At 42.1% G+C, this 26,940-nt stretch overlaps 1 protein-coding gene across 30 annotated transcripts in view; it reads right to left on the minus strand.

Moving 5' to 3' along the window:
• Nucleotides 1–26,940, minus strand: part of LOC105498918 (cell division cycle 14B) — a 142,859-nt gene that overhangs the window by 43,231 nt on the left and 72,688 nt on the right. For 29 of the 30 annotated variants that reach the window (XR_011612287.1, XR_011612286.1, XR_011612283.1 and 26 more), the window contains exons 6-12: nt 20,429–20,495; nt 17,674–17,736; nt 12,771–12,858; nt 12,245–12,475; nt 1,718–1,856; nt 1,392–1,551; nt 646–743 (exon numbers count right to left, since the gene is read on the minus strand). Coding sequence is in view for 22 of the 30 variants with exons in the window: in XM_071077464.1 (XP_070933565.1) it covers nt 646–743; nt 1,392–1,551; nt 1,718–1,856; nt 12,245–12,475; nt 12,771–12,858; nt 17,674–17,736; nt 20,429–20,495 (846 nt within the window). In the remaining 8 variants the exon portion in view is untranslated. The remainder of the gene's footprint in view (nt 1–645; nt 744–1,391; nt 1,552–1,717; nt 1,857–12,244; nt 12,476–12,770; nt 12,859–17,673; nt 17,737–20,428; nt 20,496–26,940) is intronic. The other variant, XM_071077459.1, reaches the window with a different exon arrangement.

The following is a 26,940-nucleotide window of genomic DNA, read 5'->3' on the forward strand; positions in this document are numbered from 1 at the left end:
AGCACGCTCAGGCAGTTTGCTTCTGCGTATTCTTCTAATAATCTTGGACGCTCCATCAGGTTCCATCCCAACTAACACACGTTCACGAGAATGTACACACGGACACACATACACTCAGTAACTGCAACACTTACTATTCTCAGGCTAAATCTTCCTCTATAATTAGAAAATCATTCCCCAAAGAAACAAACAAAAAACCCAAAATATAGTTTAGACCAGTTCACTGTTGCCCCAAAAACAACGTAATGTCATTAAGCCGTCATGTCACGCTGATCAAAACAAATGATCTGCTACGTGGCGAATGTAAAGAAATAGACCAGTTTATAACTATGGACAGGTTTGGCATCCTGGGCTTTCCATCTGCTGTTGAGCTCTGGAGGGTGCCCCGTGCTGATTATTCATGGAGAAAAAGTATCCCTGATGTCGCCTTCCCACCCATAAAGGCTCATGAGGACCAAGGTAAACAAGGGCCAGCTGAGAGATTCCAAGGCCAGCACCCCTAGGTTTTAAATAACATAGGCAAACATTTCAAAGTGGCATCATGGGCTTGCAACTATGGAGAAAAATGTACAGGAAAAACCCTCACCAAGGACCCCACACACAAAATAAAGAAACATCAACCACAACAAAGGAACCCAGACTCACGTGAGAGGAATAGCGTTTGTTTTTGATTGTCTTCTGCTTTTCAGGGCCCGAAGTCTATCACCTTGTGTCACTCCATGGATTTCGTCGTCGTCACTGTACTGTGTAAGTAAAAAAAGCACTGAGCTAATGGTTTAAATTGCACTTATTAATGCAGTAAAGCAGAGCAGCAATTTATCCACATAAACACAGACAGTCCACGTTTCTGCAAACTCTAAAATATTTTTCCCTTTCACAATCAAGCTACAGATCACATTTTAAGACAGCCAAAGTCGACTTTCAGAGACAGCCCAGCACTCATTATAGAACGTATCAACAGTGAAGACGGTTAATGGGCTTTCACGTTTGAAAACATTCTTTTTAAAATCTCACAGTGTACTTACTACCACTTAATGTGGTACTGCTGCCCCCTAAGCCCTTGATTTGCTAAAAGCTCTCCATTTGAGACTGATTGCCTTTCTAAATCGGCTGTTGTGAAATGGCAAAAAGGGGTGAGGGGCACGGGTAGATCTGGCTAAAGAGCTCACTTCACAACCTTTTATGCACCTGCCGAGTTATAGTTTTATGGACGCACAACCTCGTTTCCACTATTTTGGGTAAAAAGTGCCTAGAGAGGGTTATAAATATAAAAAACTGACAATCATCCAAGAACTGCTTTATTATTTTACCTACAGATTTCTCCATGCCCTGACAAGGTTTCAACAGCAGTTAAAGCAGTAACAACATCTCAACAGAAACAGCTTCATTACCGGTTCGGGTTCTTGCTGGTCTTGATTCTCGACCCCATTTATGGAAATGTCATCAACGCCAGAGAGAAGTTTGGAGAAGGCTGCTCTGTGTTGTCCATTCTCCTGCCCCTTTAACTTCCGACGAAAATAGTCCCCTTCCAGCCAGAGGCTTGTTTGCTTCCTAGAGCATTTAAATATCATCAAAATAGAGCTTTCCAGAAAGACACATGAACAACTTCTTCCTACCAGACTATCCGTTGTTACTGGAAACTAAGGGAAATTCCAGTCCCCATCAGATTCCAACCCCACTTGTTCCCTTGGAACTATAGACGTACGCTACTACTTACATCACCAAAAACTGCTGCTGAGGCCCAATCACCGAGCCAGGTCTGCAGATCCTGACCCACGCAATGGTCTCGGCTGCTGTCATCCTGTAATGCTTCATGATGTAGCATGCTATCAGAGTGCCCGTGCGACCAAGGCCAGCTAGGAAAAGAAAGCAGCACAGAAATGAAACTTGGGCTCATGTGCTCCAGGATTTTGTCGGGCAGGTAGAATTTTTGTAAAAGGCTTCTCATGACTCTGCTTCTCTCAACAGCAGTTCTCAAGGCTGGCTACACTCTGGAATCACCTAGGGAGGTTTTTAAATACTGATGCCTGGTCTCATGCCCAGAATGTATTTATTATTAGTTTCATTTAATTATTTATTTTTGAGATGGAGTCTCGCTCTGTCGCCCAGCAGGCTGGAGAGAAATGATGTGATCTCGGCTCACTGCAACCTTCACCTCCCAGGCTCAAGCAATTCCTCTACCTCAACCTCCCAAGTAGCTAGGATTACAGGCGTGTGCCACCACACCTGGCTAATGTCTGTATTTTCAGTAGAGACACGGTTTCACCATGTTGGCCAGGCTGGTCTCAAACTCACCTCACCTCGGGTGATCCGCCCACCTCGGCCTCCTAAAATGCTGGGATTATAGGCTTGAGCCACCACGCCTGGCTTTACGCCCAGAATTTAGATTTAACTGGTGTGCAGCATAGCTTGGACAAAGAGATTCCTAAAATCTTCCAGATGATTCTATGTGTAGCCGAGGTGGAGAATCACTTTCTAAGCAATCATTCTAGTAAGTGCAGTGTCTTCTGCCCTGGGCATTTTAGAAAAATGGTACCACCATCTTTGAAAAAACAAAGGCTTGCAATTTTGCACTTACTCCCACATCCAATTATATTTTCTAGTTTGTTATATTTTCACTCAGATTTTTTTTTTTTTTTTTTTTTTTTTTTGAGACGGAGTCTCGCTCTGCCACCCGGGCTGGAGTGCAATGGCCGGACCTCAGCTCACTGCAAGCTCCGCCTCCCGGGTTCCCGCCATTCTCCTGCCTCAGCCTCCCGAGTAGCTGGGACCACAGGCGCCCGCCACCTCGCCCGGCTAGTTTTTTGTTTTTTTAGTAGAGACGGGGTTTCACCGTATTAGCCAGGATGGTCTCGATCTCCTGACCTCGTGATCCGCCCGTCTCGGCCTCCCAAAGTGCTGGGATTACAGGCTTGAGCCACCGCGCCCGGCCTTCACTCAGATTTTTTTAAACCTCTATTGGTGCTGGCCTGTCTTATCTACACTATTATTACCTCCAGTGATGGTTAATTTTATGTGTCAATCCGGAATGAATCTTTGGAGATTAACATTTAAGTTGGTGAGCTTTCAGTAAGCACAGTTCCCTCCATAATGTGGATGGGCCCCATCCAATCACCTGAAAACCTGGGCAGAACAAAAACACTGACTTTCCTGAGCAAGAGACTGCCTTTGGCTTTCATCTGTCCCATCAGCTCTCCTGTGTTTCCAGGCTGCTGGCCCACACTGCATATTTTGGACTCACCAGAATCTATACTTGCATAAGCCAATTCCTTTTAATAAATCTCCTACATATAAAAAAAAATCCTACTGGCTTTGTTTTTCTGGAGAACCCTAAATAAAACAGATTTGGATTATGAGGTGGGTGTCACTGTAACAACTAAATAGAAATGGAGAAGTGGCTTTGTGGGTGACAACCTTGGATATTTAGCAGAGGAGATTTATAAGGAAAGTGTTGAAGATACAACCTGATTTCTCCTTAACTGGTTACAGTAAAATGCAAAAGGAAAAAGACAAATTAAAGAAGAAATTGTTAAGCAACAGGGAATCAGGAACTAGAGTCAGAAAATTCTCAGGCTATCCATATTGCAAAAAATAAGAGTGTTACAGAGAGAAAAATCAAGGGTGTGGCTGAACATTCCCCTCTAAAGAGATTCCCAGGACTTCATCAGCCCTCTCAGCAGAAGCCAGGAAGAGAGATGGGATTATACCAGTAGAGACACTGGCAACTTGCAGTAAAGGGGATGGACATGGAATAAAACAAAGTAAGGCTTTTGGACTTCTGAAAGCAGAGCTACCTGGATGCAAACATTCTTTGTTCTTCAAGAAAAGGAAGGATGATCCCAAGCGCAATTTAGAGACCCCGAGTGCTGCCACTGCCACCAAGACACAGAGTATATAAGCTCAGGGCAAGCCTGTCTACTCCTTGATTTCACAGGGTAGGGCCACCTCTGATAGTTACAGCGAACCCAGCTGCCTCTGACCACAGCCCTCAGGGGCAAAGCCACCACCCTAGAGGGTGAAGAGGGCGTGGAGGGCACAGCGTGGAGCCAAAGAGGATGATCCTCTAGGCTTAAGATATAATGGGATTTGCCTGGCTAGGTTTTGGACTTGTCTAGAAGCACTTTCTTCTGGTTTCTCCCTTTTGGAATGGGAATATCTATCCAGTGCCTATACCATCACAGCTGGGAGGAATTACCATCACAGCTGGGAGGAATTACCATCACAGCTGGGAGGAATTACCATCACAGCTGGGAGGAATTACGTCTCAGGATGGATCATACCTCAAGTCTCCCCTATACTTGAGTTGAATGCTATTTAGATGAGACTCTGAACTTGGAGTTGATGCCAGAATGAGTTGAGATGTTCAGAGCTGTTGAGATGGGGGTGAATGTATTTTTGAAGTGAAGGGACATAAATTTGAGGGGGGTCAGAGGGCAGAATATAATGAAGTGAATTGTGTCTCCCCTAATCTTAATCCGTATGTTGTTCTAACTCCCAGTACAACTATTTGGAGATAAGGCCTTTATGGAAGTAAATAAGGTCACAGAGTGGGGCCCTAATCCAATAGGACTGGGGTACTCCTAAGAAAAGAAAGAGATGAGCCAGGCACGGTGGCTCGAGCCTGTAATCCCAGCACTTTGGGAGGCCAAGGAGGGCGGATCATGAGGTCCGGAGATTGAGACCATCCTGGCTAACACAGTGAAAGCCGGTCTCTACTAAAATTAGCCGGGTGTGGTGGTGGGAGCCTGTAGTCCCAGTTACTCGGGAGGCTGAGGCAGGAGAAAGGCATGAACCCAGGAGGCAGAGCTTGCCGTGAGCCGAGATTGCACCACTGCACTCCAGCCTGGGCAACAGAGTGAGACTCTGTCTCAAAAAAAAAAAAAAAAAGAAAGAAAGAAAAAGAAACAGACAGCAGGAGTTAAGTGCAAACAGAGGACAAACCATGAGAAGACTCAGAGACAACAGCCATCTGCAAGCCGAGGAGAGAGGCCTTCCCAGAAAACATCCCTGCCAGTGCCTTGACCTTGGACTTCTAGCCCCCAGAACTGTGAGAGAATTAACTTCTGGTGTTTAAGCCACCCAGCCAGTGATATGCCCCAGCAGACTAATACACCTCTTAATGACTCTAAATTTTCACTGTACAGCTCAATTTTCATACTGTTATCATTTTTCCTCCCTAAACAAAGATGCAATCATACAAGAGCCTCTCTAGGCTTTTAATTGGTCATCATTGTATTTCAGGGTATCTCAACCTCAGCAGTACTGACATTTGAGGCTGGACAATTATTTATAGTGAGGGGCTGTCCTATACACTGTAGGATGTTTAGCAGCATCCCTGATCTCTACCTACCAGATGCCAGTAGTACCCAACCCTCAAAAAAGGTCTCCGCATATTGTCAAATGTCGGGTGTGTGATGGGGTTGGGATGCGAAAGGACCCTGGTGAAGAATAACTTCAACTGCTTTTTATAATTAAAAAATGAAATAAGCAATGCTGGATTTTGTTTTAATTATGTTTAAAAATTGGAGTAAAATATACATAACATAAAATTTACCATTTTTCTTCATGTATCATTTTCCTGATTTCATTTAGTTGTCTGAATTCTCTTTTAGCTCACTGAACATGTTTAAGACAGTTATTTTAAATCCTGTATCAGTTAATTCAGAAACTTACATTTCCTTACTGTCAGTTTCTGACTATCAATTTAACCACTTTTTATGTGTCCAGTTCAGTAGCATTAAGTGCATTCACATTGTTGTACAAACATTACCACCATCCGTATTCAGAACATATTTCATCTTGCAAAACGGAAACTCTGGACCCATTAAACAATAACTACCAATCCCTGCCTCCCCTCAGGCCCTGGCAACCACCATTCTACTTTCTCTTACCCCGAGTATCACATACAAGTGGATTCATACAGTATCTGCCCTTTTCTGACTAGCAGACCTAAGTTGGCCTATTATCTTTAAGGTTTGGCCATGTTGCAGTACATGTGTCAGAATTTTCTTCATTTCTAAGGATGCAAAATATTCTGCTGTATGATATAGAACATTTTCTTTTTTTTTTTTGAGACGGAGTCTCGCTCTGTCGCCCAGGCTGGAGTGCAGTGGCCGGATCTCAGCTCACTGCAAGCTCCGCCTCCCGGGTTTATGCCATTCTCCTGCCTCAGCCTCCCGAGTAGTTGGGACTACAGGCGCCCGCCACCACGCCCGGCTAGTTTTTGTATTTTTTTTTTAGTAGAGACAGGGTTTCACTGCGTTAGCCAGGATGGTCTTGAACTCCTGACCTAGTGATCCGCCCGTCTCGGCCTCCCAAAGTGCTGGGATTACAGGCTTGAGCCACCGCGCCCAGCCAATATAGCACATTTTCTTTAGCCTTCCTCTGATGGAAACCTGGATTGCTTCCACCTTTTGGCTATTAAGAGTAATGCTGCTGGCTGGGTGCGGTGGCTCACACCTGTAATCCCCCCTGTCTCTACTAAAAATACAAAAACTAGTTGGATGTGGTGGTGCGTGCCTGTCATCCCAGCTACTGTGGAGGCTGAGGCAGGAGAATCACTTGAACCCAGGGGGCGGAGGCTGCAGTGAGCCGAGACTGCACTATTGCACTCCAGCCTGGGAAATAAGAGTGAAAATCCATCTCAAAAAAAAAAGGAAGAAGAAGGAAAGAAGAAGAAGAGGAAGAGGAAGAGGAAGAGGAGGAGGAGAAGAGGAAGAGGAAGAAGGAAGAAGGAAGAAAAGAAGAAGAAAGAAGAAAGAAGGAAGAAGGAAGAAGAAGGAAGAAGGAAGGAAGGAGGAAGGAGGAAGGAGGAAGGAGGAAGAAGGTAGAAGGAAGAAGGAAGAAGGAAGAAGGAAGAAGGAAGAAGGAAGAAGAAGAAGAAGAATGCTGTTATAAACATGGGTGTAAAAATAGCTGTTCATATCCCTGCTGTCAATTGTTTCTGGGCATATAACCACCTATGCTGAATGACATTAATTTTTTCAGGAACTGCCACACCATTTTCCATAGCAGCTGTATTGTTTTATATTCCCACTAGCAGTACACAAGGCTTCTAATTTCTTCATATCCTCACTAACACTTGTAATTTTCTGGTGGTGATGTTTTTGTTCTTTTAGATCACAGCCATCCCAATGGGTATAAAGTGGTATCTCATTGTGGTTGTGATTTGACTTTCCCTACAAGTCAAAAATGCTAAGAATTTTGCATGTGCTTACTGGTCTTATATCTTTGGAGAAATGTGTATTCAAGTCCTTTTCCCATTTATGAACTGGGTTTTGTTGCAGTTTTTAGGAGTTTTCTCTGTATCTTCTGGATGTTAATCCCTCATCAGGTGTGATTTGCAAATATTTTCTCCCAATCCATGGGTTACCTTGTTACTCTGCTGATAGTACACTTTGGTGCACAAAAGTTTTAAAATTTTATATAGCCCAATTTGTCTGTTCTTTTATTGTCAGTGCCTTTGGTGTCATATTACTGCCAAATCTAATATCATGAAGTTTTCACCCTCTTTTTCTTCTAAGACTTTTATAGTTTTAGGTCCTATATTTAGGTCCTTGATCCACTTTGAGTTAATTTTTGTATATGGTATTATTTTTTACATGTGGATATCAGGTTTTCCCGGCACCATTTGTTGAAAAGACTGTCCTTTCTCCATTGAGTGGTGTCTGTATCCTTCTTGAATGTCATTTGACCATATACACAAGGATTTATTTCTGAGCTCTCTATTCTATCTCACTGGTCTTTATATCTGTCTTTATGGCAGTACCACACAATCTTGATTGATGTAGCTTTGCACCAAGCTTTTTTTTTTTTTTTTTTTTGAGACAGGGTCTCACTATGTCGCCCAGGCTGGAGTGCAACCGCACAATCATGGCTCACTGCAGCCTCAACCTCCCAGGTTCAAGGGATCCTCCCATCTCAGCTTCCCAAGTAGCTGGGACTACGGGGTACACACCACCATACCCAGTTAATTTTTGTATTTTTTAGTAGAGATGGGGTTTTGCCATGTTGTCCAGGGTGGTCTTAAACTCCTGGGCTCAAGTAATCCTTCTGCCTCAGCCTCCCCAAGTACTGGGATTACAGGTGTTAAGCTACCATGCCCAACCTGTATGATGAAGTTTTGAAACCAGGAAGTGAGTCCTCCAACCTTTTTATTCCTTTTCAAGATTGTTTTGGCCATTTGGCATCCCTTGAGATTCCCAAATGAATTTCAGAATCATTTTTCTATTTTTGCAAGCAATGTTGGAATTTTGACAGGCTTGCATTGAATCTATCTCTTTGGGCAATACTGACATGTTAACAATATTAAGTCACCCAGTGGACAAATGTGATGTTATTACATTTAATTATATATTCTTTAATTTTTCTCAAAAATGTTTTAAACAAATCTTTCATGTCCTTGGTTAATTCCCCAATATTTGATTCTTCTTGATGCTATTACAAATGAAACTGTACTCTTAGTTTCTTTTTTAGATTTTTATTGTCAGGGCTTAGAAACAAGGGATTTTTGCCTGTTGATTTTATATGCTGCCACTTCTTTGCTGAACTCATTTATTAGTTCTAGCAGGGGCTTGGTGGGGTGTGTGTGTGTGTAATCTTGAGGGTTTTCTTTTCCTTTTTTCTTTGGAGACAGAGTCTTGCTCTGTCCCCCAGGCTGGAGTGCAGTGGCACGATCTTGGCTTACTGCAACCTCCATCTCCCAGATTCAAGCAATTCCCCTGCCTTAGCCTCCAAAGTAGCTGGGACTACAGGCACATGCACCTCGCCCAGCTTTTTTTTTTTTTTTTTTGTATTTTAGTGGAGGCGGGGTTTCACCATGTTGTCCAGGCTGGTCTCGAACTCCTGAGCTCAGGCAATCCACCAGCCTTGGCCTCCCAAAGTGCTAGGATTACAGCCATGAGCCACTGCACCTGGCCCAGGGTTTTCTATAATACATATAAGTAATCTCATCTGCAAACAGATAATTTTACTTCCCTCTGTCCAATTTCGATTTTTTTTTTTTCTTACTTGCTTTGGCTAGAACTTCCATTACTGTATTAAACAGATGCCACAAAACCAAGCATCCTTGTCTTCTTCATGAGCTTAGAGGAAAAGCTTTCAGTCTTTCACCATTGAGTATGATGTTAGTCTGGGCTTTTCACATATGGTTCTTACGTTGAGGTAATCTCCTTCTATACCTAGTTTGTACCGTGTTTTTATCACAAAGGGGTATTGACTTTTGTCAGATGCTTTTTGTGCATTGAGATGATCATGTGGTTTTTGTCCTTAACGTAGTATATTACACTGATTGATTTTCATATGTTGAACCACTCTTGTAATCAGGGGATAAATCCTACTTGGTCATGGTACACAATCCTTTTAAATATGCTGCTGAATTCCATTGGCTAGTATTTTGTTCAAGGTTTTTTGCATCGATGTTCATAAGGGATACTGGCCTATAGTTATCTTGCAGTGTCTTTCTGTTTTGGGTATCAGGGTAATGCTGGCCTTATTGAGTTAGAAAGTGTTCTTTTTTCCCCACATTTTTGGAAGAGTTTGAGAGGGACTGGTTTTAAAGTGTTTGGTAGAATTTACTGGTGATGCTATCATGTCCAGGGCTTTGCTTTCTCAGGAGGTTTTGGAATACTTAATCTCCTTACTAGTTAGAGATCTGTTCAGATTTTCTCTTTATGATTTAGCTCTGGTATTTTGTTTTTCTAGGAATTTGTCCATTTCATGCAGATTATCCAATTTGTTGTCCTAAAATACTGATCATTTTTACAGTACTGATCAGTTTTATTTCCACAGTATCAGTAGTAATGCCATTTTCCTTTCTAATTTTAGTAATTTGAGTCTTCTTCCTTTTATACTTCATCATTCTAGCTAAAGTTTTATCATTTTTGTTATTCTTCTTAAAGAACCAACCCTTGGTTTTGTTGATTTTCTCTACTGGTTTTCTACTCTCTGTTTTACAAATTACAGTAATATAGTACTTGCAATTTTTGTATACAATAATATACAATTATGCTACTTGCAAACTACAAATTATTTTACAAATTACAATAATTTACATATATTTGCAAGTTACAATAATTACAAGTTACAGTAATAATATTTTACAAATTATCTTGTTACAATAATACTAGCTTTTATAGTGGTCCCTGTATTTGCCTTTATCAGAAATCTTTACTTCCTTTTCTCCAATGGCTGTGCGTTACTGTCTAGTGTGCTTTCATCTCAACCTATAAGACTCCCTTTAGTATTTCTTGCAGGTCAGATCTAGGGATGAAAAACTCTCGCTTAAGTGTTTGGTAGAATTTACTGGTGATGTTATTATGTCCAAGGTTTTGCTTTCTCAGGAGGTTTTTGATTATTTAATCTCCTTACTAGTTAGGGGTTTATTCAGATTTTCTATTTGTTTTTTGCAAGTTACAATAATTACAAGTCACAGTAATAATATTTTACAAATTACCTTGTTACGATAATACTAGCTTTTATAATGGTTCATGTATTTGCCTTTATCAGAAAGGCAAATTGATTGCCTGGGCACTGTCTTAATTTCTCCACTATTTTTGAAGGAGTTTTGCCAGATGTAGAATTCTTAACAGGTTTTCCCCCCACTTATGCATTTTGAATATATCAACCCACTGCCTTCTAGCCTCCGATGTTCCTGATGAGAGATCTGCTGACAATCTCAGTGGATGTATCCCCTGTATGTGGCAGGTCACTTCTCTCCTGCTGCTTTCAAGAGTGTCTCTGTCGTTACAGCGCGATTATAATGCATGTTCACGTGGGCCTCTGAGTTTATCCTGCTTGGAGTGTGTTGAGTTTCTTGGATATTCTTGCATATATCACATTTGGGGAGTTTTCAGTCGAATCATCTGTCTGCTCCTTTATTTCTCTTCTCCTTCTGGAACTCCCACAATCTGTATCTTGGTCTACTTGGGTATGTCTCAGAGGTCCCTTAGATTCTGTTCATTTATCTTACGCTCTTTATTCCTCCTGTTCCTCAGACTTGCTAGTTTTTTTAATGGTTCTAGCTTCACACTCACTGATTCTTCTGCCTGCTCAAATATGCTTCTGAATCCCTCCAGTGAATTTTTCATCTCAGTTATAGTACATTTCATTTCCAGAATTTCTTTTTGGTGTTCTTTTTATAACTGGTTATTAACATTTTGTTCATAGATCGTTTCTTTGACTTTTCCCACATTTTCTTTTAACTCTTGATCTTTAAGATGGTTATTTAAAAATTTTTGCCTACTAAGTCCACAATCTGATCTTTCTCAGGGACAGCTTCTGTGGATTTATTTCTTCTTCTTTTTTTTGTTCTGTCTATCGCCCAGCCTAGAGTGCAGCAGCACAATCTCGGATCACTGCAACCTCTGCCTTCTGGGTTGAAGTGATTTTTGTGCCTCATCCTCCCGATTAGCTGGGCTTACAGGTATCCATCACCACATCCAGCTAATTTCTTTGTATTTTTAGTAGAGATGGGGTTTCACCATGTTGGTCAGGCTGGTCTCAAACTCCTGACCTCAGGCGATCCACCCACCTTGGCCTCCCAAAGTGTTGGGATTATAGGCGTGAGCCACCGTGCCCAGCCTGGATGTATTTCTTCCCTTTGTATAGGCTATACTTCCCTGTTTCTTTGTATACCTTATGATTTTTCAATAAAAACTGAAATGTGATGTTTTGTCATTATATTTTAAACTACAAATACAGCAGTAACTCTGGAGATCAGTCTCCCCCTTTCCCCAAGGCTTGCTGAGCTTTTTATCCAATATTGGATTTTTTTTAACAAAACTATACTCCTTGTTTCTTAATTAACTAACAAAGAAAGTTAAATAAATCCCACTACCTTCACACCATGTATTATTGTATAGTCTTTAATTTCTTCAAAAAATATCTATTAAGTGCCAGGCACTGTTATAATTGCTGAAAACAGAGCAACTTGTTAAGAATAGTTTCCATAAAGACAGGCTCTTACAGTTTACGCTAGTCATTGATGTATCCTAGAACTTAACTATATAGTATGCACCCAATAAATATTTGATGAATAAATAAATGCATTTCAATGTGATGTCTTTGTAGAATTACTTATGAAAATAAGTTACTATACTTTTCATATGAAATCAAAGGTTTAATGGCATTCTAAAAATAAAGGCAGTTTCGTGTTCTGACACATAAACTAAATGAATAAGGTCTGTTTCTACATATTCATATACTCATACCGTATACTATTATTTAACCACCCCTGGAAACGTACCTTTACAATGTACTGCAATGGCACCCTCAGCATTTTCACAGATATCCAGGAATTCTTTGACAATGGCATCAGTAGGGGTGCTGCCATCCGCAAAGAAAAGATCATGGTGATCGAAGCCAGCATCCGTAAAGCGTTTGGCATCATACATTCTTTTATTCAGACGAACAATGGTAGTAACGCTGTGATTCTTAAAATATTGAATATAAGTCTCGGGAGAATGTTGGTGGTAACCTACATAAAGAAATGCACCAGATCTTGTAAAACACATAAAGAAAATAATGGCTAATAGTTTCACGTGTAATTGAGTGGACACAGTATCTGGACTGGGAATTAAATACCAAATTGATTATAACTGTAAAAAACAAAACAAAAAGAAAGTTAAAATCCAGTCAGAATGATGTACTGAAATGACCAAGTATGCTTAAATAATTAACCCTTGGTCAAGCTTGGTGTAACTCTTTCAAAAGAAAATACAGGACAGATACTTTCAATAACAAAATGAGATTGATGCCATAATTTCACATACCACTTTCAAGTCTGGCTCTTGAATGAGGTCCACAGAAGGCAATAAATCGGTCTGGTATTATCCAATTTAAATCTCCATTTTCTGCTTTCTGTAAGAGGAAGACCAGCACAATTGATTTTTAAACGTAATCTCCCCACAACCTCTCTACTCAAGCCCAAGTCTCTGAAGCACTTCAAACTCATCTGCTTTAGCGGAAAAGCTGTTTACAAATTGCCATGAGACACGAATCTCAATTTGCCCTGCTACTGGACATATATCCTGGTCCTAATCACCTTCTTTTTTTTTTTTTTTTTTTTTTTGAGACGGAGTCTCACTCTGTAGCCCAGGCTGGAGTGCAGTGGCCGGATCTCAGCTCACTGCAAGCTCCGCCTCCCGGGTTCACGCCATTCTCCGGCCTCAGCCTCCCAGGTAGCTGGGACTACAGGCGCCCGCCACCTCGCCCGGCTAGTTTTTTGTATTTCTTAGTAGAGACGGGGTTTCACCGTGTTAGCCAGGATGGTCTCGATCTCCTGACCTCGTGATCCGCCCGTCTTGGCCTCCCAAAGTGCTGGGATTACAGGCTTGAGCCACCGCGCCCGGCCGCTCTAATCACCTTCTTTTAACAGTGTTTCATTGCTAGGGTATCAGCCCTTGGAATACAGAGCTGACTGCTGTCATACAAATATACTATTTGGCTATTTTATCTGAATCGATTCTCATTTCATTGCTGCTAATTAATAAGCAAGCAAGCAAACTTTTCCAGTATAAGGAATCTGGGAACTTCCCTGTTTTCCTGAATGACTAACTGGTTTCCAACATGAGTAATCTTGACTCCACAAACAAAGGACTTTTGAAAAACTACTTAGGTTTCTGGCTTCCCAATATTTACTTACTTACCTACTTACAGAGACTGTCTTTCCACTATTTTCCTAGCTATTTAATAAGGCAACCAATTTAAAAAGTTCATTTGTTCGTGATCAGTCTGACCAACTGGAGAAATCCTGTCTCTACTAAAACTACAATATTAGCCGGGCATGGTGGCGCATGCCTGTAATCCCAGTTACTTGGGAGGCTGAGGCAGGAGACTTGCTTGAACCCAGGAGGCAGAAGTTGTGGTGAGCCGAGATGGTGCCATTACACTCCAGCCTGGGCAACAAAAGCAAAACTCCGTCTCAAAAAATAAAAATAATAAAAATAATAAACAAATTCACTAAACCCACAGGAAACTCAAAATTACAACTATACCGAGATCACAGTATGTCTCTACAAAAAAACAAATATAAACTGATATATAAGACATGTTACTTCCTGTTATTAGGTCCTTTGGATTGAGTTACCATTACTATTATAACACAGATATAGTTCAAATTGAACAATAATAGAAACTTCTCTCTGAATGAAATGGATAAGAGATACTTAAGCAGGCAGTAGAAGACGCTTTATGGTGGAGAAGGAGACAACTCGTGATTAAAAACAACAGATAAATTAGCTTTGCAATTGGGGTGTTTCTACATGTACCTAAAAATGAGTTAAGTAATAGAGTTTCTTGAATATCTTCAGGGACCAGGCAGGTAACCCCACACCAGCTTACTGGACTTAATGATCAACATGGGGAATCAGTCAGCCCATGTTCCATAATACAAAGGTCTAAGCAGCTGGGTGCAGTGGCGTGCACCTGTAGTCCTAGCTACTTGGGAGGCTGAGGCAGAAGGATCACTTAAGCCCAGGAATTTGAGTCCAGCCTGGGCAACATAGTGAGACCCTATCTCTTAAAAAAAAAGAAAAGAAAAGGTCAAAGCAGGAATGAGGGCAGCTGTTGCCAGATATTCCAATTTTAAAGTGAAATCAGAAATCCAGACTTTTAAATAAGAAACTCGTGATCAGTTGTTGGCAACAACTAGATTTCACTGAATTGCTGATGCCGTTAATTAAGATACATCCTGAATTCGGAGGAGCTGAAACAGGAAAAAATGGGCATTGCAGAATCAATGAAAGACACTATCCCCGATTTCTAAATACACTATAATAACTGAACAAAACTGGTGTATGGGAACTGAACAGTTCCCTGTGTTACCACACAGCTTCATGGAGGTGAAGACATCTGTGGCGTGCCCCTGCTACCCCCCAGCCCAGACCCTCCAATCTCTACAGTAGTGACAGGGGAGGTACTTAGTGCCTATATTATTCATTAACAGCATACAAAGGCATCACTGCAAAAGGAACAAATACCAACTAGTGTTTTTAGCAGTTTTGCTTACCTAGACAAAGTAACTTGTTTCAAATGTTTAAAGGACAACCACAAAAAAGGTGTTAATAATTTAGCTACATTCTGTAAGTTTAAGGTGCTAGTTAAACATACATTGTACTTTAGAAATGGACTGCTATCAGAGAAGTAAAGACAGGGTTGGCCCTAATGAATCCTACAATGTATTCTTACATCTTTGGTACATCACAGTAACAAATGAGTGTCACTATTACCTGAAATTGAAAAAATGGTTCAGTTATACATAAGAGTTTGAAATCATATTTACTTCAGACATTGTGAAAACGAGTTCTCTGAGGATTCAAGATGCTGCTACATGAAGTGCTGCTGTTTGAGGAATCGCCTCCCCATTGCTGGGGAGCAAGTCTGCTCAGGGTAACTACAGCAGGCTAAGACGACAGGAGGCTACAACTGCTCTGGGCTGAACAGGCCTTTAGCACAGTATCTTACTCATTCCCTATTTGGAGGATGAAGCTGGAGAATCAAATTACTTATTCTTTTAAAAATACATATATATGTTAAAAAACATAGAACACACCTGTGGTTTTGCCTGGCTTATCTCTCCCTGGCCCTGTCCTATCTTTTTAAGAAATTTTGTGTGGTTGGGTACGGTGGCTCACATTTGTAATCCCAGCACTTTGGGAGACCAAGGCAAGTAGATCCCTCGAGCACAGGAGTTTGTGACCAGCCTGGGAAACGTGGCGAAATCCCATCTCTACGAAAAATTTAAAAATTAGCTGGGCATGGTGGCGTGTGCCTGTAGTCCCCGCTACTGGGAGGCTGAGGTGAGAGGATCACTTGACCCCAGAAGGTTGAGACTGCAGTGAGCCAAGATTGCACCACTGCACTCTAGCCTGGGCAGCAGAGTGAGACCCTGTCTCTGAAAAAGAAAGAAAGAAAAATAAAATAAAATAAAAATGAAATAAATCTGTTAGAAAACAAATTTTTTTTGGTCTGGCTGGTTTGATGGCGCTGACCCCGTGTCCCAGGCTCCTGGGATGGCCAGAGAACTAAGGCTGGCCAGAGTATTCCTTAGCCCTGCCCTGCCAAAGAACACAGGCTGCTGCAGAGATGGGCACATGCTGGAAGTCAGGTCAGCGAGAGGCATTCCTGGGCCTTCTAATGGAGCTAAGATTACACTTCTCTGATCATTTTGCCAAACTGGCAGATCAAAGGTGCTGGTGGCCATCTGTACCACTACTGGAGAAGGCTGGCCTGAGAATAAAACTAGCTTCAAGTCCAATTTCTGATTAAGTGTCTGAGCACCTGAAGGGGTATGCTAGAAGCCAAACCTGTTTCTGGACTTTTAATTATGTAATCCAGTAAATTTTTCCCCGTTTTTTGAGACAGAATCTCGTTCTGTCACCCAGGCTAGAGTGCAGTGAGGTAATCTCGGCTCACAGCAACCTCTGCCTCCAGGGTTCAAGTGATTCTCTTGCCTCAGCCTCCTGAGTAGCTAGGACCACAGGCGCACACCACCACGCCTGGCTAACTTTTTGTATTTTAGAGATGGGGGTTTCACCATGTTGCCCAGGCTGGTCTCGAACTCCTGAGCTCAGGCAATCCGCCCACCTAGGCTTCCCAAAATGCTAGGATTACAGGCGTGAGCCACTGTGCCTGGCACATTTTTCCTTTTTAATTTATTTGTGTTGACTTTCTGACAAAAAGAAGGTATGGTAAAGACAAAGGTATTTTCCAGAGATAATTAGGTGTGTAATGACTATTCATCTCATCATATTCTACGCTAAGGGTTTTAAAAGCATCTCAGTCACTGTGCGACAGTCATCAATACTAAAATACATTTAAACTGAACAGTATAAAGAACATACAGCGGCACACTCATTCACTCTGGAATTGTGCATCAAATGCAGAAATTCCCACCGAGAATTGGGACTGGAGAAATAGCGATAAGAAGATGAAGACTTGACTTTTTTTCACTCTATACACATCTAAAACAAAACAAGAATATTGCTTCTGTAAGTGAAACGGGTGATTAAGAAAGCTAAAAACAGGGTCCTGCACAGTGGCACATGTCTGTAATCCTAGCACTTTGGGAGGCCAAGGTGGGAGAAGTGCTTAAGGCCAGGAGTTCAAGTCTAGTACGGGCAACAAAGTGAAACCCCATCTCTACAAAAATAAAAATAAAAAAATTAGCCAGGCATGGTGGTACGTACCTGCGATTCCAGTTACTTGGGAGGCTGAAGAAAGAGGATCATTTAAGCCCAGAAGTTCAAGGCTGCAGTGAGCCATGCACATCACTGCACTTCAGCCTAGGTAACAGAGCGAGACTTGGTCTCTCTCTCTCTCTTTTTTCAATTTTAAGAAAGAAAAATTAAAAACAGGCAGAGAAATTTTGGTCAGAGTACAAACCATAAGAGGATGAGTAAACTCTGGAGATCTAATGTGTGTACTGTATGCCTGAAATCTGCTAGAGTATATCTCAGGTATTCTCATCCCACACACCAAAAGACTAAATTATGTGAGGTGATGAATATGCTAATTAGCTTGATTAGGTAATCATTTCATGGTGTATACATTATCAAAACATTAATTTGTACATCTTAAGTATATGTAAGTTTTATTTGTCAATTATTCCCCTCAATAAAGCTGGGGGGGGGGGGAGGCGGGAAACAGTTGAAAACATGATCCTTGAAGACTTACTTCATAGTGTTCATATTCATCAAGGTTAAATGAGTTGAAATTAAGGAAGCCATACTGCATTGCCTAAAATCCAAAAGAAAGCTTTTAAGAACAAGGATGCAAGTAAGAAAACAGTTTCCTATGCAATTTCAGAATACTGAATATCAGGGGCCCCCCAAGAAAGTATTGTCATAATCAGATCACTTTCCCTTGAACAGCTTTCAAAGGAAGTGGGAGGCATCTTCTAAATGCTTCTTTTATATGCAAATTAGTTATAACTATATATAATGAGTTTGTTGTGTTTTGTTTGGATTTTGTGAGATGTGCTTTTTTTACTTTCATTCGCCAATCACCCTATCCATGCATTGTTAAGTAATCATGCCCTGAAAGTAATCCTCTTCTCTTACCAGATCACCACCACCCTTGGTTGAAAATTCAGAAGTTTAGGATTCAAATATAATACACAACCCAATGGTCTCTACATCAATAAGAAAGAGGAGAGAATCCATGGGCTAGTTTATCCCAAACAAAGCCCTCATACTTCATCCATATCTTCATTTTCAACTTCTGAACAGTCTTTAATCAATGTTCCCTAAACTAAACACAGCTCTGACATCAACACTAAAATAAAAAATTTTGAGGAAAAAAGTTATTCTTTCCATAGGAATAAAACAAAACATTTTCTGTCCTATCCTATAGCTTCACTCTGTGTGACAGCACGCAGAGTATGCTAACCCAAATAAGCAGACTGTCTATTTTCTGAGACAAGGACAAACAGAAATGGCGGCCTCTGAGAAATGTCCTCCCAGCTTGCTGATCACTGAGACAAACAGGAGGGAAGCAAGAACTCTTGATCCACAAGGTATTCTTGGTTCAAAGAGGGGGCTTTTGTACACCCAGTTTTCAAAATGTAAACCACTGAAATGCAAATGTGAAATAAGAAGGCGAGAACACCAACTAAAAAGGTCTTCATCTTATAGAGTTATTTTAACACTAATCCCAAGACTAAGTCAATCACAAAATTTATTTCCTTGACTTCAATATATTTCATGATTCTGGACTACAGCTATGCCTAATAGAATGAAACAATAAAAAAGTCGTTTATAAGGAATTCCTATTTTCCTTTGAATTTCACGAGGTGATCTTATTGGAAGTGGATCACACTGAAAACATAACTACATTGATGCATGTTTCTTCATATATGCAATATTCAAAGTCAGTCACAAATAAAAAATGTTTACACTGAAAATCAGAAGCTAGTGACCCTTAAATAAAACTAAATATAGTGGTTGGGTGCAGTGGTGCATGCCTATAATCCTAGTACTCTGGGAGGCCAGGGTGAGTGGATCACTTGAGCTCAGGAGTTCGAGACCAGCCTAGGCAACATAGTGATACTTCGTCTCCACAAAAAAAAAAAATACAAAAATTAGCCAAGCATCACAGAAAAAATAAAAATAATTTAAAAAACCCAAAATATAGTAGGAAAAGGGCAATCTTTGACCTATCATACCAGCTAATTGACTTCGGGTGCAATACCCAATTAAAAAAAAAAAAGCCAAAACATAACAATAGAAGCTGCGATATGGTGTTATAATAATAGATCATTTCCAAAGCCCTCAAAGCTTTGCTTTTCTCTTTTTAAAGGTGAGTGTACCAACCTGCACGAGCCCACCTGGCAGGGGCTGCAACTGCAACCAGAAGGTACCATTTACCCCTGTTGCCCTTTGGTCTCCACATTTCCACTAGTGGCCCGTACCTGCCCACACTGAGGGCCCATGGAGCCGCCTCAGAGCCCATGGCAACTACCCCAATCAGCTCCATACCCCACAGGCACTGGATTCAAATCCAAACAAATTATGTTCCCATACCTCACTGATTGATACAGGAAAAAAAGTATACTAATTCGTTTCTGAATTTGTATGCTGATTAGTCCTCTCGTTTTAAGACATGTCGGTCACAGTTCCCAGCAAGCCACCATGTTTCATTATACAAGAAAGTAAACCTGGGTTCCTTTTGGCTCTAAAAGCACAAGTTACAGAAAACTTGAGATGCTGTCAAAGGCTTATTTGATCTATGGGCTACTGATTTACCATTCTAGTTTCTTGTGCTGTCCTGACATTAATACCAGGACTTGCTGCACTGTGTAACCCCCGGGGACCCTGTTCACGTAGAACGTGATGGGCATGTCCCCTAGAATCGACACAGCGGCCCTGGTCATAACCCCAAGAAATCACTTGGAAATAGTTTGACAAAGCAGCCGTGACCCACTTAGTTTCATCGAAAACCGTATAACAAACTAAATGAGGCATTCAAATTCTGTTGAACTAGAAACTGAACGCCTGGGGAAACAAAAAGGAAGTGTTTGACAGTGACTGGGTTACGTCTGTGGTAATCGTATTGGCGGGAATCAGGTATGTAGAATACACAAATCAAAGAGAAATTACCAGTAAACCAGTCATCCTTACTTTTGTTCTTTTAGATCACAATATACTCAAAACCAATTCTGGATCTAGAACCTAGTTGTATAACTCTTATTTTCCCTGTTTCTTAAGTGACTTTTCCCCCAACTCATACACAGAAGCACTCAGAAATTCAGAATAAACCGTTTCCTGGTTTGCTCTCATTCTGACATTAGTTGGGAAGTGAGTACACCTCTGTCACCATATACATCTTGGAAGAAACGCTAACAAAAAGATCTCGGGAAGAAGGCCTAGTCTTCTTGGACCACATGTTAGTTCCTCAACACAACACTGGGTGCATCCTACATGTCACTTACCTTCTTTACTGCATGAAAACAGTCAAGAAGTGTAATGTAGAAATTGCAACTTCCATAGGCAGCATCTCTGAAACCCAAAAGTAATAAAATATAGATCAGTTAATTTTCTGCAATTACACTTACCTAAGACAAAGCTGACTAGAATTTAAAATCAAAGGTATACTCAGAACCATTATCAAGAAGAAAAAAATCTTGTCTTTTGACTTTTTAAATAAAAGATAAATCAATTACAAATTTCACTGCAGTTTCTACCTATTCCAATAGGTACTGTTTCATGGGCCTGGATCAATAATGACCACTTTCTAAATTTCAAATGTTCTCTCTGGATTATTTTTGGCTTTAACAGCTGAGCTACCTTCTTGAATTCAACAAATCAATACCTATCTCTCCCCCTAAAAGGGCAAAGCATTTGAATTTTTTCTTTAAACTGGAAAATACCATACGAAAATCTTACTGGGAAAGACTGCTTTTTGATCCTGTAATAAACATATGTGTGTATGTGTGTCTAAGTATACGTGCGCATCTGTGTGTGTGTGTCTCCAACCAAGTATGACAGAAATATTGAGAAATCAAGGTCATATTTAAAACACTAGGTAGAAGGTCATAAGCATTTTGTTCCTATCATTATACTAAAGACTTTTACCCACGTAACTAGATAACTTCCGGGTTTTTTAACTTTTTTATAGAGATAACGTCTTGCCCTGTTGCCCAGGTTGGGGTACAGTGGTGTAATCATAGCTCACTGCAGCCTCAAACTCCTGGGTTTAAGTGATCCTCCCACCTCAGCCTCCCCAGTAGCAAGGACCACAGGCATGTACCATTGCATCTAGTTAACTTTTTTCTTTCTTTTTTTTTTTTTTTAAGGTAGAGAGAGAGTCTCATTATGATACCCAGGCTGGTCTTAAACTTCTGGCCTATGCTGGGCATGGTGACTCACGCCTGTAATCCCAGCACTTTGAGAGGCCAAGGCAGGTGGATCACGAAGTCAGGAGTTCAAGACCAGCCTGGCCAAGATGGTGAAACCCTGTCTCTACTAAAAATATAAAAATTAGCCAGGCATGGTGGCGGGCGCCTGTAATCCCAGCTACTCGGGAGGATAAGGCAGAGAACTGCTTGAACCCAGGAGATGGAGGCTGCAGCGAGCCGAAATCACGCCATTGCACTCCATCCTGGGTGACAGAGTGAGACTCTATCTCAAAAACAAACCAAAAAAAACTGGCCAGGTGTGGTGGCTCACGCCTGTAATCCCAGCACTTTGGGAGGCCGAGGCAGGCAGATCACGAGGTCAGGAGATCAAGACCATCCTGGCTAACACGGTGAAACCCTGTCTCTATTAAAGATACAAAAAATGAGCTGGGCGTGGTGGTGGGCGCCTGTAATCGCAGCTACTTGGGAGGCTGAGGCAGGAGAATGGCGGGAACCCGGAGGCGGAGCTTGCAGTGAGCGGAGCTTGCGCCATTGCACTCCAGCCTGGGCGACAAAGCAAGACTCCATCTTAAAACAAAAAACAAAACTCCTAGCCTCAAGCAGTCCTCTCACCTTTTTGGCCTCCCGAAGTGTTGAGATGACAGGTGTACACTGCTGTGCCCTGCCTTCTTCCTGATTCTTAAAGGACAGTAGTAAGACCAATGAAACCACAGGAACTAACAAGTCAACTACCTTCCACAGGATCACTCTAGTTTTGGGAAAGTTCTTACATTACTTTACAGACAACTCCATCCACCTAAACACTGCATCAACACATAGCAGTAATCTTACTATATGAATCTCTTAATATCAAGTAAGGTTTTACCCAGAGAAATAACGCACCCCTGACCCCTACCTGCTTCTCCTTTTTGGCTACCTTGAGCCATTACAAGATGAAATTTTCTGGAATTAGGCAACATAAAAATTAATTTAATTATGATTAAGCTAGGCGTGCAGAAAAACTGTGCCTGTCTGAATGGTACTCATTTGCTTCTGGGGAAACAGGGTTGCTGGTGGAGCCATCACTAATTCCCCACCTTATCTGGGCCTTCACACTGTAATACTTCTTACTGTGAGGCAGTTACATACATATATGTAAAACCTTACTGCTGCACACTTAAGATTAGTGTTTTTGAGGCCGGACACGGTGGCTCACGCCTGTAATCCCAGCACTTTGGGAGGCCGAGGCAGGTGGATCATGAGGTCAAGAGATTGAGATCATCCTGGCCAACATGGTGAAACCCTGTCTCTACTAAAAATATAAAAATTAGCTGGGTGTGGTGGCGCACACCTGTAGTCCCAGCTACTTGGGAAGCTAAGATAGGAGAATCACTTGAACCCGGGAGGCGGAGGTTGCAGTGAGCCAAGATCGCGCCACTGCACTCCAGCCCGGTGACAGAGGGAGACTCCTATCTCAAAAAAAAAAAATATATATATATTAGTTTTTGTTAAAAACTGTGAAGTTATACATTAACTTAAAAGGGGAAAAATAAATATTCAACAAATGTCAGAATAAAAATTAAACCACATTTTAAACTTTTAATTCTTGCTCAAACCTTAAGGGCCAAGAATATAGCAATGAGGGAAAGAAAAGGCATCCTTTTCAGCTAAAATCGTCTTCAATGTTACTGACTGAGCTGCTTAGAATTACTGAGCTATGGCCGGGCGCAGTGGCTCACGCCTGTAATCCCAGCACTTTATGAGGCTGAGACCGGTGGATCACGAGGTCAGGAGATGGAGACCATCCTGGCTAACACGGTGAAACCCCGTCTCTACTAAAAATACAAAAAATTAGCCAGGCGTGGTGGTGGGCGCCTGTAGTCCCAGCTACTCTGGAGGCTGAGGCAGGAAAATGACGTGAACCTGGGAGGCGGAGTTTGCAGTGAGCCGAGATCACACCACTGCACTCCAGCCTGGATGACAGAGCGAGACTCCATTTCAAAAAAAAAAAAGAATTACTGAGCTATGAGAACCTTCATGAGGACGGAATGCAGGGTCTTGTTTTGTTTTCTTTTTTTGAGACAGGGTCTCCTCTGTTGCCCAGGCTGGAGTGCAGTGGTGCAATCATGGCTCACTGCAGCCTTGACCTCCAGGGCTAAAGCGATCCTCCCACCTCAGCCTCTGGAGTAGCTGGGACCACAGGTGCACACCACCATGCCTGGCTAAGTTTTCATGTTTTTTGGTAAAGTTGGGGTTTCTCCATGTTGCCCAGGCTGGTCTTGAACTCCTGAGCTCAAGCAATCTGCCTGTCTCAGCCTCCCAAAGTGCTGGGATTACAGGTGTGAGCCACTGCGTTCAGCCGACACAAGGTCTTAGAACACACCATTTTTGTTCTATAAGGTTCTGAATTGAAAATTTTCTCTTCTACATCCTAGAAAAGGTCTTTATCTAACTTAAAAGACCATGACTTTCCCAACACCTTATTGGCAATATTCAGAAAGAAAAAAAAACAAAAGGACTTGCAGTGGTGGTCCCCAGGCCAGCAGCACCAGGACCACCCCACCCATCAGAAATGCAAATTCTCAGGGCCACCTCACATCTACCGAATCAAAGTTCTCGGGGTAGGACCAGGTAATTTGTGTCTTAACAGGTCCTCTAGATGTCTGTGATTGTGTTTAAGTTTACGAACCACTGACCTACAAATCAACACAAATCCTGGTTTTGTAGAAATAGGGTGTTCATGGAATAAAGAACCCATTTAGGTAGAGAAACTAAGGCAGGAAAATGGAGTAGTTTAGCCTAAATCAAATCAAAATTACCAACGGAAATGGGGTAAACCCTCAAGTTGGATGCCAATGATTTTAACCATGTCTCCTCTGTGAAGGACTGATTATCTTCTTTTATTTTTGAGACAGAGTCTCCCTCTGGAGTGAGTGCAGTGGCGTGATCTTGGCTCACTGCAAGCTCCGTCTCTCGGGTTGACACCATTCTCCTGCCTCAGCCTCCCGAGTAACTGGAATTACAGGAGCCGCCACCACACGCAGCTAATTCTTTTGTATTTTTAGTAGAGACGGGGTTTCACCTTGTTAGCCAGGATGGCCTCTATCTCCTGATCTTATGACTCACCCACCTTGGCCTCCCAAAGAGCTGGGATTACAGGCTTGAGCCACCGCGCCCGGCCTGATTATCTTCTCAACCTACTGATAATTATTTTCCAATCAAGTTAAAGGCGTGTTGATCGGCCGGGCGCGGTGGCTCAAGCCTGTAATCCCAGCACTTTGGGAGGCCGAGGCGGGCGGATCACGAGGTCAGGAGATCGAGACCATCCTGGCTGACACGGTGAAACCCCGTCTCTACTAAAAAATACAAAAAACTAGCCGGGCGAGGTGGCGGGCGCCTGTAGTCCCAGCTACTGGGGAGGCTGAGGCAGGAGAATGGCGTGAACCCGGGAGGCAGAGCTTGCAGTGAGCCGAGATCCGGCCACTGCACTCCAGCCTGGGCAACAGAGCGAGACTCCGTCTCAAAAAAAAAAAAAAAAAAAAAAAAAAAAAAGGCGTGTTGATTCAGTCTCTGTGACATTTTGACAAATTTCTTCAACGCTTTCTCTTTTCTTTTTTCTTTTCTTTTTTTTTTTTTTGGAGAACCTACTGGGGGGCACAGCCCCACTCCAATGTGTGATGATTTCACAAGCTTTCATCTGGGCCCTGAAGTCCTGCCTCATACATCATCGAATCTGAATATACGACAAGAATCTTTGTTCACTCAAGTTTATTGCATTAGCACCTCCAATTTTAGACACACCCACATCACATCTTCCTCCCACCGAGCATTCAGTCTTCTTCCAATAGGCAGAACAGCAACTCTGAGGCTCGGTTTATAAGCCTTGGAGAGTGGGGAGGGACCCTTGTCACCAAGATCATTTAACAAATTTGGAAAACACGTAAGAATCAATAAAGGCGCACTGCTTGGAAACTGCACAACAATGTCAAATACTAGTTTTAAAGAATGGCAACTTTCATAACAGCTCGTATTCACCACAGCCAAAAACTGCAAATGACCCAAATATCCATCAAAAGGACAACAGGCAAATAAATGGTGGTATATTCATAGACTGGAATGCCACAAAAGCAAAAAAAAGGATGAGCTACTGATACCTGCCACAACACAGGTAGATCTCATAGACATTACGTATGTGAAATCCAGTTGCCAGCTCCCCAAAATGCATACCAGTTATCTGAAGTTCAAAAGCAAGCAAAACTGATAGTGATAGAAGTCAGAGCAATGATTAGCTGGGGGTGATGACTGACTGGAAAGGGGTAGGAGGGAATCTTCCAGAAGACAGATAATTTTTTTTTTTTTTTTTGGGACGGAGTTTCGCTCTTGTCGCCCAGGCTGGAGTGCAATGACACGATCTCAGCTCACTGCAATCTCTGCATCCCAGGTTCAAGTGATTCTTGTGCCTCAGCCTCCCAAGTAGCTGGGATTTGAATACAGGTGTGCGCCACCATGCCCTGCTAATTTTTGTATTTTTAGTAGAGACAGGGTTTCACCACATTGGCCAGGCTGGTCTCGAACTCCTGACTTCAGGTGATCCGCCTGTCTCAGCTTCCCAAAGTGCTGGAATTACAGGTGTGAAACACTGCACCCAGCCAAGACAGTGATTTTTTTAAAATGTAGGTAAATGGCCGGGCGTGGTAGCTCACGCCTGTAATCCCAGCACTTTGGGAAGCTGAGGCAGGAGGATCACGAGGTCAGAAGATGGAGACCATCCCGGCTAACACGGTGAAACCCCGTCTCTACTAAAACTACAGAAAATTAGCCAGGCATGGTGGCAGGTACCGGTAATCCCAGCTACTCAGGAGGCTGAGGCAGAAGAACTGCTTGAACCTGGGAGGAGGAGGCTGCAGTGAGCCAAGACCACACCAATGCACTCCAGCCTGGAGTGACAGAGGGAGAGTCTGTCTCAAAAAAAAAAAAAAAAAGACACAGTCTTGTTCTGTTGTGCAGGCTGAGTGCAGTGGCATAATCAAAGCCCACTGAAGCCTCCTAGGCTTGAGGGATCCTCCTGCCTTAGTCTCCCAAGTAGCTATGACTACAGAAACATGCTACCATGCCCAGCTAATTTTTTCCCCCCAAAGAGAAACGGTCTTGCTATGCTGCCCAGGCTGGTCTTCCAACTCCTGGCCTCAAGCCATCCTCCCGCCTCAGCTTTCCAAAGTGGTGGAATTATAGGCATGAGCCGCCATGCCCAGCCTATACTATGTGTTTTATATGCAGGATGTCACTTCATCCTCACAACCCCCTCAGGGAGATTTTATTATTGTTTCTGTTTAAAGACTAGGAGACCAAGGCTCAAATCTGTAAAAGACCACAGAGATATCAGTAGCAGAGCTGACAGCAAAACTCCCATCTGATGTCAAGTCAAGCTATTAACAAATACACAATACTACCTCTCGAGAAAACAGGAAGCAGAGGCAAGCCCCCTCACACAAAAACTCTAAGAAGCAGAGATAATACCAGAGAACAGAAACACACACTGTTCATAACAATGATCCTATGACATTTTTAAAAAATTAAACTATATTTTATACTATTTAATCATGCAG

This window comes from Macaca nemestrina, chromosome 14 (genome assembly GCF_043159975.1).
Source record: "Macaca nemestrina isolate mMacNem1 chromosome 14, mMacNem.hap1, whole genome shotgun sequence".
In the NCBI taxonomy this organism is placed as follows: Eukaryota; Metazoa; Chordata; class Mammalia; order Primates; family Cercopithecidae; genus Macaca; species Macaca nemestrina.